The 20,726-nt window shown below is 37.9% G+C and overlaps 1 protein-coding gene across 1 annotated transcript in view; it reads right to left on the bottom strand.

Annotated features, from left to right (window-relative positions):
- Positions 1-20,726, bottom strand: part of DIPK1C (divergent protein kinase domain 1C) — a 185,422-nt gene that overhangs the window by 118,607 nt on the left and 46,089 nt on the right. The window contains exon 2 of the mRNA XM_053714864.1: positions 9,467-10,144. Coding sequence (XP_053570839.1) covers positions 9,467-10,144 — 678 coding nt within the window. The remainder of the gene's footprint in view (positions 1-9,466; positions 10,145-20,726) is intronic.

The following is a 20,726-nucleotide window of genomic DNA, read 5'->3' as shown; positions in this document are numbered from 1 at the left end:
GGACAGTCTACTCCAGAATTTGTATTGCTTAAAAAGATAGATAATACCTTTATTACCCATTCCCCAGTTTTTTTTTATAACCAAAACAGTTATATTATTATACTTTTAATCTCTGTGATTACCTTGTATCAAAGCATCTGCAGACTGCCCCCTAATCTCATTATTTTGACAGACTTGTCTTTTAGCCAATCAGTGCTGACTCATAAGTAACTCCATGGGAGCGAGCATAATGTTATTTATGTGGCACACATAAACTAACGCTGTCTAGCTGTGAAAAATTGTCAGAAAAGCACTGAGATAAGAGGTGGCCTTCAGGGACATGGAAATTAGCATATGAGGATACCTAGGTTTACTTTCTACAAAGAATACCAAGAAAACACTCACCTGGTATCCTGTGACAGCCTCACCAAAATTCCCCGCTGGGTATCCTGCGCTTGTGAGTCTCCTGTATCCTGATTTAAAAGTGGCAGCTTATCTGTATTCTGCTGTACGAGTGCTATCTTACCTGTATGCCCCTGTACCTGCTGCACTCACCTGGTATCCCATGACAGCCTGCTGAGTCTCCTGAATCCTGCTGTACCAGTGGAAGCTTACCTAAGTTCTGCTGTACCCGCTTCACCTACCTGGAATCCCGTGGTTGCCTCACCAACAGTAACTGCTGGGTATCCTGTGCCTGCTGAGTCTCCTGTGCCTGCTGAGTCTCCTGTGCTTGTGTAGCAGTGGCAGTTTACCTGAATCCTGTTTTCACTTCTGCATCTATCTGGTATCCACCTATACCTGCAGGATGTTGCCTTTGTTTCCCCCTTGGTGGATCTCACAGTACTTTACCTTTAGCCTGTTCCTGGACTTTGCTTTTGTGTTACCCTTGATATTGATCAATACTTAGTTTTTGTTTTTCTGGCTTTATTAGAGCCTTATGAAAGACTTTGGTTTCCTGTATATCTATTCTCGGATATTCTTCCACCCACCCTAACCCTCACACATTAATTGTTCAAAGGATTTCACTGAGTAATGTCATAATATGATCTAAAGCTTATCTAATCTTCTTACCTTACCTAGTAAGGTATATTTAAAGGGACATGAAACCCAAAAGTTCATGATCTAGTAGAGAATACAACTTTACACATTACTTCTATTATCAAATGTACCTTGTTATCTTTTTATCCTTTGTTGCATGAACAGCAAGGCACTTCTGAGAACTGAGCTGGTTGAATTGGCTGGGAGATGGATGGCAGAGGCATATATGTGCAGCCACCAATCACCAACTAGCTCTCAGTAATGTATTTCTACTCCTGAGCCTACCTAGATATGCTTTTCAACAAAGGATAACAAAAGAACAAAGGAAATTCTATAAAAGCAGCAAATTGGAAGGTTGTTTAAAATGGCATGTTCTGCCAGAATCATGAAAGAAAAATGTTTGATTTCATGTCACTATAAGGATAATTAACCTATCATCAATTATGATAAGATAATGATTAAGCATTTATACCTTGAAAGCATAGCCTCTTGTGCTTTTGCTTTGCCTATTACTCTCTTTCAAGTTACTCATTGGCGATCTGCAGGAATTGTGGTGATAGTATTGCAAATAAAAACAACTCAGCATGATGACAGATATTCATCTTGTAAAACCAGGCAAAAAGGTATAAAAAAAAAGAATAATTATAAAAATGAAAAAAAAAATAGATCCACTACACACAATTGTATGGCCTTAAGCACAGCAAATGTAAAAAAATAACCTGAATGATATAGTGCTTAATATGGCCACTGCATTGGTAAAAATGTGAATTCCTAAAAGTTAGGTATCAACCGAAGCCTTTCTGACAAGTTACTGAAATGGTGAAGCTGTGGCAAGCTTTTAGTACAATGAACAGCTCTAGTAAAATATATGGGGTGTTGGCTGCAGGCCTACTTATAGCTCTCTTGACAGCTGATTGGAAGACAGTTGTGATTACGCTATAACACTTGAGGCAATGGAGCAACCCCAGCATGTACTTTGCCTTGTCTACTCTGTCTTTTGCCCATACAGTCAACCAAATATTCATTTTGGGACAGTTGTTGAGTGTGCAGTTTGATTTATGTGTCTGGCTCTATTTCTATGTCCTCAGTGTTTTTGACTGAATGACTGGAATGCATTTTTACTCCCATCATAAACCACTGAAAAATTATAGTTGGTGTAAAATATTTATAGTAGTTATCTTGCTCATTTTCTTTTTCATTACTTACTTAAGAATGAGTTGCATAAGCCTCCCAAACATAAATGGCAGTAAAAACATGTTTCTTTCCTTATTCAGGTAGAATATACATCTGTAAAAAAGTGTCCAGTTTACTTCTATTATCAAAGTTGCTTCATTCTCATATTATTCTTTGTTGAAGAGATACCTAGGTAGGTAGTATGCACATGCGTAAAGCATTACATGACAGGAAATAGTGCCACCATCTAGTGCTCTTGCAAATGTATAACATTGCTGCAAAACTGCTGTCATAGAGCTCGCTTCCATTGAGCCGTTAAAAATGGACCCGTAAGCTACCGAAGCGGCCGACAGCTGAAATTAATCTACGGCTCCATTTTAGTACCAGGTTTCCATTGAAATAATATCTGCATTGCGTGCAGTCGCTCTTTTCGTGTAGGTATAAGTTAGCATTGTGTTAACGCTTCCACCCGATGCCAGAGTTCTAAAACATTAATAAGTTACTATGGTAACCTGACCTTACACTACACACGATCGCATATACGGTGACGCGTGTATATTTTACCTGTTGCTCGCTGTTAAAATAATATCAAACACCTAATGCATGCGCAATATCTACCTCTCAACCCAACCCCCCCACCGCGATCAGTAATGTATTAACCCCTAATCCGCCAACCCCCATATCACAACTTATCTATCAAAGGTATTAACCCCTAAACCCCCCCCAACGCAATCAAGCTATTTAAACTATTAACCCCTAATCCACCATTCACCCACATTGCAATTAACCAAATTAAACTATTAACCCCTAATCCGCCACCTACCCACATCGCAATTAACCTATTAAATCTATTAACCCCTAAACCGCCAAACCCCCACAACACAATTAACCTAATTAAGCTATTAACTCCTAAACTGCCAACCCCCACAATGCAAATAACAAATGAAATTACTTAGTCCCCTAACCTAACACCGCCAAAATAAACCCCAATTACCTAAATTAAAAAATACTAAATTACAATTAAAATAAAAAACCTAACATTACTTTAAAAATAAATAAAAATAAGATTGAATTAATCTAAAATTACAAAAAATAAAAAAGTCTAACATTACATAAAATAATAAACCAAATTATCCAAAATAAAAAAATTAAACCTAATCCCTATGAAAATACCCCCCCCCAAAAAAAAACACACCTTAATTTAAACTAAACTACCAATAGCACTTAAAAGGGCCTTTTGTAGGGCATTGCCCTAAGTTAAACAGTTATTTTACCTTAAAAAATACTAAGTCCCCCCTCTAACAGTAAAACCCCCCATCCACCAAACCCCTCAAAATATAAAAAAACTAACACTAAAAAAAAACTACCCATTGCCCCTAAAGGGGTATTTGTATGGGCATTGCCCTTAAAAGGGCATTCAGCTCTTTTTCAGTGCCCAAAATCCCTAATCTAAAAAATAATTATTTTAATTGTAATTTAGGATTTTTAAAAATTAATTAAATAGGGGTTAATTTAGGGGATGTTAGATTATGGGGTTTAGTGATTAGTTATTTGCGTTGTGGGGCATGGAGGATTAGAGGTTAATAGTTTTAATAGCTAGTTTGCGTTGTGGGGGCATGGCGGATTAGGGGTTAATAGTTTTAATAGCTAGTTTGCATTAGAGGTTAATACATTTATTATATATTACATTGTGGGGGGATGGCGGATAGAGGGGTTTTGGCGTGTCGGATTAGATTTCAATGGGAAAAAGATCTCATAAAGCACCTTTTTCCTGTGTTACACCTAGTTGAGCTGGGTGTAATTTTTGTTACTGTATCGGCAGTCTCCTACAGTGTATAAACGGTTTGCGCGGGCATTGGAAACTGGTAATAATTTAAAGATTAGCTGCTTCTGATACTTTGTATAGGACACGATAATGTTTTCGGCAGCCGGAGTCCGGTTGCCGAAATTGAGTTATAACGGGCCGTTGGAAGCAGTCGGTGAGCGATATTGCTTCCAACAGCTTATTTAATGGTTTGCGAGGGCACGCAAACCTAATTACGGCCCAATGGAAACAAGCCCATAGAGTGCTGCAGACACCTACACTCTCCTGAGCTCACATCCCTGTTTTTCAACAAAGGATAAGAATAAACAAAGAAAATGTAATAAAATAACTAAATCGGAAAATTGTATGCTCTATCTGAATCATGAAAGAAACATTTTGGGTTTTATTACCCTTTAAGTAGTTGTTACATTACAGTTCTTTTGAATTAACCCCTTTGCTCATGTTAAACCATGAAAGTATCATTTTGATTTTCTAGTCAAATTTAGGAGCTCATCATGAGCCAGGAATTTGCAAAACTGTCTAATATTGGGAAATCCATCCTTCTTTCTCTCCTGTCTTTTTCAGCCTTATATTTGTCCTTGTTTCTATGTATAAAATGTGGGGTCTCCCACATCCCACCAAGGAAAAACCATATGCTTTCATAACTCAATCCCTACCATTACAACCCAGACCCTGCATCAGAATTTGGTCGATCCGGTCCCTGCCTTAAGACCACCCTAGGTTCTACAATGTCTCCTTCATATTTTTTTGTGATATAAGATAAACATTGAATGTTATTTGTAAAAATAATCAAATAATGGGATTTACTTTTAAAACTCATACATTTTAACCATGTGAATTTTTATAGCATTTTATTATTATTATTATTATTATTATTATTATTATTATTATTATTATTATTATTATTATTATGGGAAATATAATAAAACATATTACTACATGCAATAAAAAATAAGCTTACTAAAAATTGCTAAAATGAGGCTTAACCCCTTACTTTCCATAAGAAATAAAAATCTTTATCTATGATTCTCTGTTTTTACTGGATTAGTATATGTCTGCAAGTGCACAGCTATAGTTTATCTGTAGTTTATCATCTTGTCTCTTCTAGCATGATCACTTTGTTAAATGTTTTTTTATAGGTCACTGATATCTTTAATGCTGCTTTTTACGTTGATATTGAAGGCTTACAATGATTCCTTTGATTTATTGCTATAACCTTCAGCACAGACGGATGAGTAAAAATAAACTTGCTGATTTATACAACTTTTGGAAGAAACTGATAAAAAAAAGCGCTTAGGTTTTAAAGCAGTGACAAAAGACTTACGCCTAGATTTAGAGTTCTGCAGCCAAAGGGGTGCGTTAGCTACGCGTGCTTTTTTCTGGCCGCACCTTTTAAATACCGCTGGTATTTAGAGTTCACAGAATAGCTGCGTTAGGCTCCAAAAAAGGAGCGTATAGCATATTTACCGCAATTTCAACTCTCGATACCAGCGGTGCTTACGGACGCGGCCAGCTTCAAAAACGTGCTCGTGCACGATATCCCCATAGGAAACAATGGGGCTGTTTGAGCTGAAAAAAAACCTAACACCTGCAAAAAAGCTGCGTTCAGCTCCTAACGCAGCCCCATTGTTTTCTATGTGGAAACACTTCCAACGTCTGCACCTAACACTCTAACATGTACCCCGAGTCTAAACACCCCTAACCTTACACTTATTAACCCCTAATCTGCCGCCCCCGCTATCGCTGACCCCTGCATATTATTTTTAACCCCTAATCTGCCGCTCCGTACACCCCCGCCACCTACATTATCCCTATGTACCCCTAATCTGCTGCCCTAACATCGCCGACCCCTATATTATATTTATTAACCCCTAATCTTCCGCCCCCAACGTCGCCTCCACCTAACTACACTTATTAACCCCTAATCTGCCGACAGGAGCTCACCGCTACTCTAATAAATTTATTAACCCCTAAAGCTAAGTCTAACTTTAACCCTAACACCCCCCTAAATTAAATATAATTTAAATCTAACAAAATAAATTAACTCTTATTAAATAAATTATTCCTATTTAAAGCTAAATACTTACCTGTAAAATAAACCCTAATATAGCTACAATATAAATTATAATTATATTATAGCTATTTTAGGATTTATATTTATTTTACAGGTAAATTTGTATTTATTTTAACCAGGTACAATAGCTATTAAATAGTTAAGAACTATTTAATAGCTAAAATAGTTAAAATAATTACAAAATTACCTGTAAAATAAATCCTAACCTAAGTTACAATTAAACCTAACACTACACTAGCAATAAATAAATTAAATACCTACAATTACCTACAATTAAACCTAACACTACACTATCAATACATTAATTAAATACAATACCTACAAATAACTACAATTAAATAAACTAACTAAAGTACAAAAAATAAAAAAGAACTGTTACAAAAAATAAAAAAATATTTACAAACATTAGAAAAATATTATAACAATTTTAAACTAATTACACCTACTCTAAGCCCCCTAATAAAATAACAAAGCCCCCAAAATAAAAAAATGCCCTACCCTATTCTAAATTAAAAAAGTTCAAAGCTCTTTTACCTTACCAGCCCTGAATAGGGCCCTTTGCGGGGCATGCCCCAAGAAATTCAGCTCTTTTGCCTGTAAAAAAACACATACAATACCCCCCCCCCAACATTACAACCCACCACCCACATACCCCTAATCTAACCCAAACCCCCCTTAAATAAACCTAACACTAAGCCCCTGAAGATCTTCCTACCTTATCTTCACCTCACCGGGTATCACCGATCGGTCCTGGCTCCAAAATCTTCATCCAACCCAAGCGGGGGCTGGCGATCCATAATCCTGCGGCTGAAGAGGTCCAGAAGAGGCTCCAAAGTCTTCATCCTATCCGGGAAGAAGAGGCGATCCAGACCGGCAACCATCTTGATCCAAGCGGCATCTTCTATCTTCATCCGATGAGGAACGGCTCCATCGCGAAGACCTCCAGCGCGGATCAATCTTCTTCTGACGACGTCCAACTGAAGAATGATGGTTCCTTTAAGGGACGTCATCCAAGATGGCGTCCCTCGAATTCCGATTGGCTGATAGGATTCTATCAGCCAATCGGAATTAAAGTAGGAAAATTCTGATTGGCTGATGGAATCAGCCAATCAGAATCAAGTTCAATCCGATTGACTGATCCGATCAGCCAATCAGATTGAGCTCGCATTCTATTGGCTGTAGGGTTATTGAGGCGGGAGTGAGGCGGATTAGGGGTTAATAACTTTACTATAGTAGCGGTGCGGTCCGCTCGGCAGATTAGGGGTTAATAAGTGTAGGCAGGTGGAGGCGACGTTGAGGGGGGCAGATTAGGGGTTAATAAATATAATATAGGGGTCGGCGGTGTTAGGGGCAGCAGATTAGGGGTACATAAGTATAACGTAGGTAGCGACGCTTTGCGGTCGGCAGATTAGGGGTTAATTATTGTAGGTAGCTGGCGGCGACGTTGTGGGGGGCAGGTTAGGGGTTAATAAATATAATATAGGGGTCGGCGGTGTTAGGGGCAGCAGATTAGGGGTACATAAGTATAACGTAGGTGGCGGTCGGCAGATTAGGGGTTAAAAAAATTTAATAGAGTGGCGGTGATGTGGGGGGACCTCGGTTTAGGGGTACATAGGTAGTTTATGGGTGTAAGTGTACTTTAGAGCACAGTAGTTAAGAGCTTTATAAACCGGCGTTAGCCCAGAAAGCTCTTAACTACTGACTTTTTTCTGCGGCTGGAGTTTTGTCGTTAGATTTCTAACGCTCACTTCAGCCAAGACTCTAAATACCGGCGTTAGAAAGATCCCATTGAAAACATAGGATACGCAAATGACGTAAGGGGATCTGCGGTATGGCAAAGTCGCGGCTGAAAAGTGAGCGTTAGACCCTTTAATGACTGACTCCAAATACCAGAGGGCGGTAAAAACCAGCGTTAGGAGCCTCTAACGCTGGTTTTCATGGCTACCGCCCAACTCTAAATCTAGGCCTTAGGAAACACAACAGATACCAGAATTTCACTCAAATAAAGAAGAAGTGTTGTGCCCAGATGTCAGGTTTGGTAGAACTGCGGCACAAGCTGCCATGTTGGATTTCCATTTCCATGATTTCCTAGGGAGGCTTGATCAGCTCCAGCAGCTTGTGTGTTATAAAGCTAATGGCTGCTTCTCATGCATCAAATGTCTGTGCTGGAGGTACAACAGAATGTGGCCAAGCTCTGTGTTTGTCCCCTTAATCAATAAGTTCTCTATAAAGCAAGTAATAACATTGCTAGTTTGTTAAAGGGACATTAGAATGATGCAATCAATTAAATGCACAAATTCAATGTGCAAGGAGGACTGTTCATGTTCTCCACCAAGGCAAAAAGAACTCAGGAGCATACCACAAGTAGACAATCATGTCACAGTTACTATGACTTCTGGTTTCCTTTAGTGCCCACAGCCTATTTAAAGAAAATCTCACCACTGGGGGGCATCTAGAGGCTGCAGAAATAGGGTCAGGTGCATATTTTAAATACTTACTTGTAATTTACGGGACATTGAAATTATGAATTAAAGGACCACTCCGTGCAGTAGAATTGCATAAATAACAGGTGCATAATAAAAATACAATGATTTAACACCTACTCTGAATTTTAAATAAGCAGTAGCTTAATAATTGAAGTAAATTGGAAAGTGTCTTAAAACTGCTGCTCTATCTGAATCATAAAAGTTTATTTTGACTTGAGTGTCACTTTAAAACTAATAAATCACTTTAATTCTCCAGGTAGTGGTTTTTATTTTCAATGTCAGTAATACTAAAATAAAAAAATTACCATATGACACTTTGACAGTAAACATTAATCTAAAATATCAAACATATATTATCATGACATATATCTTTATGATGTCATATTTCACATTCATTTTTGTAGGGGTATTCTATCTTTTGTACCTATTTTGGGATAACAATTAATTTCAAACAGTGAAATTCTTTCCACTCTACTCCTGACACAGTCACATTACTTTAAAGTGGATGTATTTTCCATACAACAACAATTATCTCACTCTGAAGCAATTGCAAACAGTATGTTGGTTTCCTACTTTTGGCCACTTGAAATGACTTAGTTATGTATGAATATATTCTTTTGTAACCTTGTGCTCTCAGATTTATCATTTTACCTATTTTATGATAGAATTTTGGCAACATTTAAATATTATTTTTTGCTTTTTTAGAGAACATTTATAAATGAGTTATAAGTTATCAGATATATCACAAAATAGATAATATGATGCATATGTAAAATAAAAATTAAACTGATTTAAAACTTGCCTCTGGTGTATAATAGAACATAAAATATGCTTGAATAATATCAAATTATAGTTCTAATATGAAAGCTGAGAGTAATGGAAATAACTTACTGTGAGATCGCTTCTAATCGCAAAGTTCTCTGGTTTGACATCACAGAGGTGGAGGCGATGAGAGAAGTCATTGTCAAATTGATGAACCATGTCTAGGAAACTGACTGCGATATCAATGAGAGCAGTCGCCTTTTTTTGAGCAGAGTTGCATTGACTAAGAACTTCTTCTAAAGAAAACAGACTCTCTTTCCAAGCATGACCAGCGGTAAGAAACTCCACAGCGTAAAAATGACCGCAGGTCCCAATGACATGTAAGACATGCCTGCTAAAGTCTTGCAATAAATTAAAGAGCAGATATTCTTCTTGCTGAAATAAAGACCACATACTGGCCAACTCAGCTTTCCAGTTACGGCTTTTCTTTTTTTCAGTCCATAGAGGTATCACAGTATTATTTGGTAAATCCAAACCCAGGATGTTTTTAATTTCCACAGCAACCATCACAAGAATGTCTGTATCTGAAGGTATTTGAGTATTAGATCCCTCCAATGATATTGGAGGCTGGAATGTTGAAAACAACTCATTCTTAGATTTCAAAATAATTGACGTTCCTTGCCAATCAGCTTGAATTACCTTCTTACCTCGATGGTAGTAAAGACAATGTTTGTAAACAAGCTTTTGGGTCACACATAAGTCTTCACAAAGGTCTCCAACTACTGCTCCATCTGTGTATTCATAACACTAGGGATTAAAAAAGGCAGGAATTTTTTAAATGCATATAAAGTATCAGTGTACATTTTTGTTATTACATTTTTGTATTTAAACAATATGGCTTTTACCTTTCAAAGATTTCATTTTTGACACTTCTAATTCCAAGGTAGCTTTACATACAAAAGCTCATCTACACATATTTCCTCACTTTGCAGGTGAATATAATATTATCAGGACTGGCTTAAGGCATTGCACTGATAATGCGCTGCCTTGGTCCAAAAATAAAATAATGCTACCAAATCTCTTTCCACTATAGTTTAAACCAAACCATTGCAGAAATAGAGAGAGAAAGAGAAATAAGGAGAGAGGGGGAGAGAAAGAGAGAGAGAGAGAGAGAGAGAGAGAGAGAGAGAGAGAGAGAGAGAATGTGAGAGAAAAGAAAGAGATGGAGAGAGAGAGAGATACTGAGAAAGAAAGAAAAAAACAGAGAAAAAGAGAGAGAAAGAGAGAGAGAGAGAGAGAGAGAAAGCAAGAGAGAGAAAGCAAGAGAGAGAGAAAGAGAGAGAGATAGACAGAGTGAGAGAGAGAAAGAAAGAAAGAAAAAGAGGGAGGAGAGAGAGGAAGAGAGAAAGAAAGAGAGACAGAGCGAGAAAAAAGAGAGGGAGAGAAAAAGAGAGAGACAGAAATACATTATTTAATGCAACCTTATTCTCCCCATGTGCTACCCCTGTTAAGTGCTGTCTGGGTCATATGGTCCCATCAGAACCCATTAAAGAGTTGGCCCTGAATATAATAAAATAGAGAGTTTGTGTAAACAAATCAGGAAGAGCATCTGAGCATCTCTCTTAAATGATAAAAAATATATGGAAATATAGTGAATAAAGTCAATACAATTTGGGTTGTAGGAAATGGGCTAAAGATTCACTGATGCTCATTTAGCTGTAAGGGACGTCTTTGTTATGACAAGATTATGTTGGAAATTCATTGAGCATTTCAAGCTTTTTGTAAGTGTGTGTTCTTGCCATTCACTTATATGGTTGTGTTAAATGCCTCAATACATGATATTTCACACAGGAAATGTTAACCACTAACTATGCAGACAAGCAATAAATACAACCACTTAGGAAACATGCTTGCAAAACTGGTTGTGTAAATGTTTCTAATTGTAAAATATTTGCATGTCTGATTTACTAGACATACACAAAGGTTTTCCATGGGCATTCCAGGGCGTTCTGGAGCCATGGACAAGGTTTTTGTTTTTACCTAAACCTAACTGAAGCATATGGAATTAATAAATACTCTTTTTTTTTAAAAAATAAGTTTTTATTTGGTTTTTCAAGATATAAATATCATATGCAAAAAGCAAGAAGAAGAAAAATAAGCAGGAACTCAGCCTCCAACATAAGCCAAGGGAAACAACAAAATAGATGCACATATATGTGTTCTATTGAAACATAAACATATGATATAATTTGTAACTCTAAAGAAAATGAGTATATATTTATCTCTTATATTCCAAAAATCGTATCAAATTATTGTATGTGTGAAAATTCTTATAAAGGCAAAAATGACTAATAATTAATTTTCCTTCCCCAGAGAAAGGAAATAAGAAAAAAAAAGGGGCTGGAGGAGATAGGAAGGGGGGATCTTCCTCTTGTTCCCCCCCTCCCTCTACCCACTTTCTTCCATTGTATTTCTTAAACCTCTATCCAGCATTCTGGGAAATGGCCTGCATAATCGTTTTGTAATATGTATTTGGTATTGCTAAATGGTTTAACTAATTGGGATTGTATATTTTCTGGGAGGACTTTTATAACTATTGTCCACTTATTAAAAAAAAAGCTTGATCTGTAAATTAGTGGGATATTGTAAGGACAGTTGTTCCACGGTGCATTGTGTTAACAGTGCCTTTTTACATTCGATAAACTTGGGTGCTCTAGGAGACTTCCATTTTTTTAAAATAAGTTTCCTTACTGGTAATATAATAGTATTGAATAGTTAATTGGCGCTGTGTTGCTCTGAATATTTAGTTAAGAAAATAACACGTTGTCTTAGAATCTCATTTTCTATTGACAATGTTCTTTTAAGCCAATAGTTAATTTGTGACCACAATTGGGAAATTTTGGGACATGACCAGAAATAATGTAAAATATCTGCTGCTTGTACATTACATTTAGGGCATGCTTGATTTATCTTATACCACTTCTTAAGATTGTGTGCTGTTATATATGCCCTGTTGATCAGTTTTTAGATGGAATTCCTGCCGTTTTGTTGGTACCCCGGCTATATTTATTGCTTTTACGCCATCTTGTATCTCTAGATTACTGATAATAGGAAGGTCCTTTTGCCATCTGTCCCGAATTCCTTCCTGTTTTAAGTTGAGATTGGCGTTAATTAAATTGTGTAAGTGAAATATTTAGTATATTCCTTCCTGGTATAGTTTAATTATATTGCCTAGTGGTCCCAGTGACTAGTCCGAGTTATGTTCTGTTTGTAATGCATTGATATAATGTATAATTTGTAAAGGTGAAAAAGTCTCACTTAGGCAATCTAAATTGTGATGAGATGTTTTGAAAGAAGTTAATAGTTAGATCTGGTAATAGGAATTGTTTGATGTGCGTTAGGCCCTTAGTCTTCCATTGAGAAAAGACTGAATTGGAGAGACCTGGTGCAAATTCAGCATTTCCAGTCATAGTTAAGAATTCTGTACAAAAAGGATTGATATTAATTTCTAAGCAATATTTTTGCCATGCAAGTATTATATTTTTGAAGGAGAACAGGTTGGTAGTTTAGTAGTTTAGATTTGTGACAGTGTAATATGGCTAAATTATAGGGTGCAATAATATTATTTTCACATTGCGTAAATGAAACATAATCCTGTCCAGTAATCAAGTCTATAGCAAATTTAAGCAATGTGGCTAGATTATAAAACTTCACATTTGGAAAAGCCAGCCCTGCAGCTTCTTTGGCTCGCATCAGTTTATTTGTAGCAATTCAACGTCTTTTCCCGCTCCAAATGAATTTTGTACATACTTGATTAAATGTATTTAGGTCTGTTTTGCGTAAAAAGAGGGGAATATTTTGGAGTAGATATAGCAATTTGGTGAATAAAATTGTTTTGATTAGCATTATCCGGGCTGCAATAGAGATTTGGAGATTTATCCAATCTATTGTCTTCCTTTTACATTCTGTAAAGAATCTAGCAAAGTTCCGATCATACCACTCTTGTGGGTTCCGAGTAAGAATAACTTTGAGATACTTTATTTGTTGGACGTCTTTGAAAGGATGTTTAAAAAGTTATTTAACCGGTTTAATTAACTATAGTCATTTCCGATTTCTCAATGTTTATCTAATACCCTGATGTGGAACCAAATTGCTGGGTGCCCCCTATCAACAATGGCAAAGTTTCTTTCAAATTACTTAGATATAGTAGTAAATCATATGCATAGAGAGAGAGGATGAAATGCTGTCCACCTATCTGAATACCTTGCAATTGTTGTCTTAATTCAATTGCCAGAGGTTCCAGAGAGATATTAAAGAGAAGGGGGGATAGGGGACATCCCTGTCTAGTACCTCTATAGAGATTGAATCTCTCTGAGACTAATCCATTAACTATAATTGCTGATGTAGGTTTGTTGTAAATTAATTGGATAAGATTATATATATTACCTGAGAAGCCAAATCCCTTTAATGTGTAAAATAAGTGGTCCCAATTTATGTAATCGAAAGCATTTTCCGCATCAACTGTCAGAATTGCTGCATTTTCTCTTTTGGCCAAGTTTTTATGTCTAAGCTCATTCCAGTAGAAGTCCAGCATCAACATAGTTTTACGTATGTTTTTGACTGGGTTCCTACCCGGCATGAAACCAGTTTGGTTTTCATTAATTATTTTATGGAGATGTGGTTTCAATCGATTGGCAACTATTGAAGTTAGGAGTTTATAATCTACATTAATTAAGGCTATTGGTCTATATGACAATGGGTTTTCTTAGTCTTTGTCTTGTTTAGGTATTAAAGTGATATAGGATGCAGTGAAATTAAATGAAGATAAAATATCCTTATTAAAGTAGGTGTTGAATAGTTTGTGTAAGATAGGTGCAACCTGCTCTGCCAGCAGAATTTTATGGAATTAATAAATACCCTATTGGCACTGTAAAGTTTCTCACCTCAATATTTTTAATTATTTAATGGTCTTATAAAGAAACTGCATATTTAACATGTACAGAATAAAAAGACGCTGCGATTTTAAATGAGAACTTCAATTTGCTGGTCCCCTGTATCATGTGACAGCCATCAACTAATCACAGACTCACATACATATACATTGTGAGATCTTGCACATGCTCAGTAGTAGGGATGAGCATTTGTCAGTTTCGTTTGCTGCCAAATACGGGAGAAGGTGGCATCCGGCTCTTTTCTTAGCCGGATTTGTTCTTGTAAAAATGCCACACACAAAGATATGTGCAAATCCAGATCTTGGTATGCAGCATTGTCAAAAGAATAAATCTGGCTCTGAAAAGAGTCAAATGCTGAGAGCAGATGCCTTCTTCCCTAGAGGGTGGTGCCTCAGAAAGTGTACATAGAAAAAGGCTGTGGACAGTTTGATCATAGAAGTAGTTTGGAAAGTCTTCTATAACTGTTTTTAAGTGGGCTACTTTAGTTAAGGATTTTTTAGTTTTTTTTTGTAATGAAGTTAGCAGTTACAATACAAATGCAGCTGATTATAATAGAGTTGAACTTTAATTTGCTGCTGTGACCAAGGGAAGGTCTAAATCTTTATACATTGCACATTTTTTGAATTGCAACATTGGCACAAGTTTTCTTTCAACAACATATTAGTTTCAGAAAATAATTTCATTGAATCTAAATCAGTGTCTTAAATTGCAGTAGAACATATAAAAGTTTTGATATGGAATATGAAATAATCAAATCACTTTAAATAAAGAACAATAGAGAGGCAGAGAGAGAGGGGGGGGGGAGGGAGAGAGAGAGAGAGAGAGAGAGAGGGAAGAGAGAGAGGGAGGCAGAGGGGGAGGGAAGAGAGAGAGAAAGATATAGATAGCGAGGGAGAGAGGGAGGGAAGAGAGAGGGAGAGAGAGAGGGAAGAGAGAGAGAGGGAAGAGAGAGAGGGGGGAGATAGCTGGAAGAGAGAAAAAGGGGGAGAGAGGAAAGAGTGAGAGGAAGAGAGAAAGAAAAGGAGAGGGAAAAGAGAGCAAGAGAGAGGGAGGGAAGAAAGGAAGGGAGAGAGAGAGAGAGAGAGAGAGAGGGGGGGAAAGAGAGGGGGAGAAAGAGAGGGAGAAAGAGATAGCGAGGGAGGGAAGAGAGAGGTAGGGAGACAGAGGGAGTAGAGAGAGAGAGGGAGAGCAAGGGAAGATAGAGAGTGGGAGATAGAGGGAAGAGAGAGAGAAATGGAGAGAGAGTGAAGAGTGAGAGGGAGAGAAAAAGAAAAGGAGAGGGAAAAGAGAGCACGAGAGAGATATAGAGAGGGAGGAAAGAGAGGGGGGTAGAGAAAGAAGGAGGGAGAGAGACGGAGAGAGAGAGAGAGAGAGAGAGAGAGAGAGAGAGAGAGAGAGAGAGAGAGAGGGAGGGAGGGAGGGAGGGAAGAGAGAGAGGGAGAGAGAGAGGGGGGAGAGAGAGGAAGAGAGATGCAACAGACTTTGTTGTAGCTCTGTCTAAATATGTTCATACTGCATATGAATAACTCAATTTCAATGTCATGGAATTGCAGAGATGTCTTTAAGTTGCCATGTAAACAAGATGTTTTCTCTGTATTCAAATTGTGCATCAAATATTCAGCATTAGCCACTAATTTATCATTGCTGAATATGTAATACATGTCTTTTAATTAATTTATTTTAGACTTTTTATTAAACACATCATGTTTGTTTATAAAACAAGACTGTCATGCTGTTTTATATGTTTTGGCTGCCACTTTATGTCACAAATAATTTGTTTTGCTTTTCATCATTGTTCTAACAGATGTTAACAATTCTTGCTAATCTGGAATAACATTCTTTTTCATTATGGTCTATGTATAGCTGCCTTCTTTTTTAAAAAAAAAGTATAAAAAAGCTTATGACAGGAATTGTATTTTTTATATATATTTCATTAATTTATATTTAGACATAATTTGCAGCTAAAATACTTTTTTGATGCACGTGAAATCTTACAGTGCTGAAATGAATTAAACATGGGATGAAACAATATATGAACTCAAATAGTTGAATGAAAACAAAAATCTACTCAAAGAAACAATCAGAAGTCCTAGTTGCTTAGTCCTAGTAGGTCTCCAAAATTAGGCAAACTCCTAATGCACTGCATTCCTTGATCTAAGAGCAAAGTATTTTGATCTGGTGATGTATTACAGATGTGGAAACTGCAGCTGGTATAGCTGTCTAAAGATCCTACTTTAACATTTAAGACATAGAGCTCCTACTCATACCACAGTTTTTGGGATTGTCTTGAAATGAAACTTGTTTCCTGTTGTTCCTCTTTACCTGTCCATTTATGGCCCAGTTTCCCTGAAGTAACTATGCAAACCCCACCCAAGAATGTCCAGGCACCTGATACATGCAACTCCACTCCACACCCCCAAGATTCCAGCCAAGTCTTCTAGCCCCAGGGGATATTGAGACATAAGTAATGTGAGAAAGATTTATTTTTTTTACACATGTAATTCAAAGACAGATACATTTTGTAAGTACTATGAGTAATAATAATAACAATATTCAGAAAGAATAGTGGATACACAACCCAAACAATAGTACAGGGAGTGCAGAATTATTAGGCAAATGAGTATTTTGACCACATCATCCTCTTTATGCATGTTGTCTTACTCCAAGCTGTATAGGCTCGAAAGCCTACTACCAATTAAGCATATTAGGTGATGTGCATCTCTGTAATGAGAAGGGGTGTGGTCTAATGACATCAACACCCTATATCAGGTGTGCATAATTATTAGGCAACTTCCTTTCCTTTGGCAAAATGGGTCAAAAGAAGGACTTGACAGGCTCAGAAAAGTCAAAAATAGTGAGATATCTTGCAGAGGGATGCAGCACTCTTAAAATTGCAAAGCTTCTGAAGCGTGATCATCGAACAATCAAGCGTTTCATTCAAAATAGTCAACAGGGTCACAAGAAGCGTGTGGAAAAACCAAGACACAAAATAACTGCCCATGAACTGAGAAAAGTCAAGCGTGCAGCTGCCAAGATGCCACTTGCCACCAGTTTGGCCATATTTCAGAGCTGCAACATCACTGGAGTGCCCAAAAGCACAAGGTGTGCAATACTCAGAGACATGGCCAAGGTAAGAAAGGCTGAAAGACGACCACCACTGAACAAGACACACAAGCTGAAACGTCAAGACTGGGCCAAGAAATATCTCAAGACTGATTTTTCTAAGGTTTTATGGACTGATGAAATGAGAGTGAGTCTTGATGGGCCAGATGGATGGGCCCGTGACTGAATTGGTAAAGGGCAGAGAGCTCCAGTCCGACTCAGACGCCAGCGAGGTGGAGGTGGAGTACTGGTTTGGGCTGGTATCATCAAAGATGAGCTTGTGGGGCCTTTTCGGGTTGAGGATGGAGTCAAGCTCAACTCCCAGTCCTACTGCCAGTTTCTGGAAGACACCTTCTTCAAGCAGTGGTACAGGAAGAAGTCTGCATCCTTCAAGAAAAACATGATTTTCATGCAGGACAATGCTCCATCACACGCGTCCAAGTACTCCACAGCGTGGCTGGCAAGAAAGGGTATAAAAGAAGAAAATCTAATGACATGGCCTCCTTGTTCACCTGATCTGAACCCCATTGAGAACCTGTGGTCCATCATCAAATGTGAGATTTACAAGGAGGGAAAACAGTACACCTCTCTGAACAGTGTCTGGGAGGCTGTGGTTGCTGCTGCACGCAATGTTGATGGTGAACAGATCAAAACACTGACAGAATCCATGGATGGCAGGCTTTTGAGTGTCCTTGCAAAGAAAGGTGGCTATATTGGTCACTGATTTGTTTTTGTTTTGTTTTTGAATGTCAGAAATGTATATTTGTGAATGTTGAGATGTTATATTGGTTTCACTGGTAAAAATAAATAATTGAAATGGGTATATATTTGTTTTTTGTTAAGTTGCCTAATAATTATGCACAGTAATAGTCACCTGCACACACAGATATCCCCCTAAAATAGCTATAACTAAAAACAAACTAAAAACTACTTCCAAAACTATTCAGCTTTGATATTAATGAGTTTTTTGGGTTCATTGAGAACATGGTTGTTGTTCAATAATAAAATTAATCCTCAAAAATACAACTTGCCTAATAATTCTGCACTCCCTGTAGACGTCATACAAGCTAGGGTTTGACATTGGGAGGTTAGCAAGAAAGCAAAAGCCAATAACCAAAGAATAATTTTAGATTGTTTAAAAGATGATCATATGTTTTCTTTTACAAGATATGACGAGTCCACGGATTTCATCCTTACTTATGGGATTACGCCTCCTGTTCAGCAGGAAGTGGCAAAGAGCACCACAGCAGAGCTGTATATATAGCTCATCCCTTCCCTCCCACTCCAGTCATTCTCTTTGCCTGTGTTAGTGATAGGAAGAGGTAAAGTGAGGTGTTAGTTTAGATTCAATCAAGAAGATTTTTATTTTAAAATGGTGCCAGTGAGTTCTATTTTTCTCAGGGAGAAATCATCAGTCACTTAATCCCAAGGAGGAGTGGAGACATCTTATTTTTCTGCCCTGATGTTAATGATCTTAGCAAACATTATCTAAGATCCGGCAGGTTTTCCACTGAGCAGTTGAAGGTAGTGTAAAGAAATATCTTCAGTGTGGAGAACCGTGTCATGCTACAAGCAGCATTGAGGTATGTTCAGTCATTTGTTTCTGGGGAGACTTGATATATCAGAACAGGCTGACATTTTTCCCTAACTGGGGAGGGATAATCAGTAGGCACTAAAGAAATGGAAATGGTGTACCTGGATTCCCTTTTATATTGATATTTATCAGTGTGTTTGATTTTTCACTTATACATATGTGGGCTGACGCTGGGAGATGCGGTTTGCTGTCCATGAGCTGGTGCTATTAGGTCAAAAAATAACAGGCCTTGGAGAGAGCTATATTTATGGTTGTTGCGCTTTTATTGTCAAAGTGTGTATTATGAGGGGCACATGTCATTTCTTAACATTTATGTTGGGATATCCGACATGTTGGTTTTCGGCCCATGCGGGCCTCAGTGCGGCTCGAGTTACACCCACGGTGGGCGGGTCCTAATTTCGCACGCTCAGCCACGCAATCTTCATCCGGATCAAGCAGCAAGGTCCTGGGCTCCGGTGGGGCCTAAGTTATTTTGTACTGCAAGGGTACAGAGGGACTTAGGAATGCTATCTAAGCCGAAGCAGTGTGATCTGGGGTTAGGTAGGCGCCACAGCAGAGCTGTGGCGAGGTGCAGGGGCCTAAAGTATTGATAATGTTGATGAACTGGTTAAACTTCATAAAAGTTGATATTATTTAATAAATAACATTGCCAAACAAGCGGTGCAATATTGTAAAGTTTATTTGGACACATAAGGGCATTTTTTATTACCGCAAACGCTGTTTTGCTGACAACAGAAAAATTGTTGCGTTTTTATTATTTAAAGGCGCAGTACACGTTTTAGTTCAAATTTTTTGTCTATGTAATTTGACTTCAGAGCTCAATATATCAAGTAAAGAACGACTATTATTGCTATTGCTAGTCTGTTTAACATGTCTGAACTTGAGGAAAATACTTGTTCTATGTGTTTAGATGCCATTGTGGAATCCCCTCTTACTTTTTGTCCCTCATGTACTGAAAGGGCCTTACAATGTAAAGAGCAGATTTTCTTTAAGGAAAGTGTGTCTAAGGATGCTTCTCAGTCTGATGAGAATCAGGGTATGCCACTACTTTCTCCCCAAGCGTCACAACCTTTAACGCCCACCCAAGCGACGCTGGGTTCTTCAATCGCGTCCACTTCATTTACACTGCAGGATATGGCTGCAGTTATGTCATCTACCCTTACAGAGGTTTTGTCTAAGTTGCCAGTATTGCAGGGCAAATGCAGCAGGACAGAGGCCACTCTGATCCCTGCGACTTCTGATGCTTTGATGGCTATTTCCAATGTACCCTCACAGGGATCTGAATTGGGGGTCAGGGAACTTCTGTCTGAGGAAGAACTTTCCAACTCGGGAAGTGCGTTACCTCAGACGGACTCGGACGTAATGTCATTTAGATTTAAGCTTGAACACCTCCGCCTGTTACTTCGGGAGGTTTTAGCGACTCTGGATGACTGTGACTCTATTGTGGTTCCACCAGAGAAATTGTGTAAGATGGACAAATATTTAGAAGTGCCTGCTTACTCTGATGTTTTTCCGGTTCCTAAGAGTATTTTGGAAATTATTACACTGGAATGGGAAAGACCGGGTATCCTCGTTCTCACCTTCTCCTAACTTTAAGAAAATGTATCCCATAGCTGACACTGTTCGGGACTCTTGGCAAACAGTCCCTAAGGTGGAGGGAGCTATATCTACCCTGGCTAAGCGTACTACTATTCCTATTGAGGACAGTTGTGCTTTCAAAGACCCTATGAGACTCCTTTAG

Source organism: Bombina bombina, chromosome 5 (genome assembly GCF_027579735.1).
Source record: "Bombina bombina isolate aBomBom1 chromosome 5, aBomBom1.pri, whole genome shotgun sequence".
NCBI lineage: Eukaryota > Metazoa > Chordata > Amphibia > Anura > Bombinatoridae > Bombina > Bombina bombina.
This window is presented reverse-complemented; position numbering and strand designations above follow the sequence as displayed.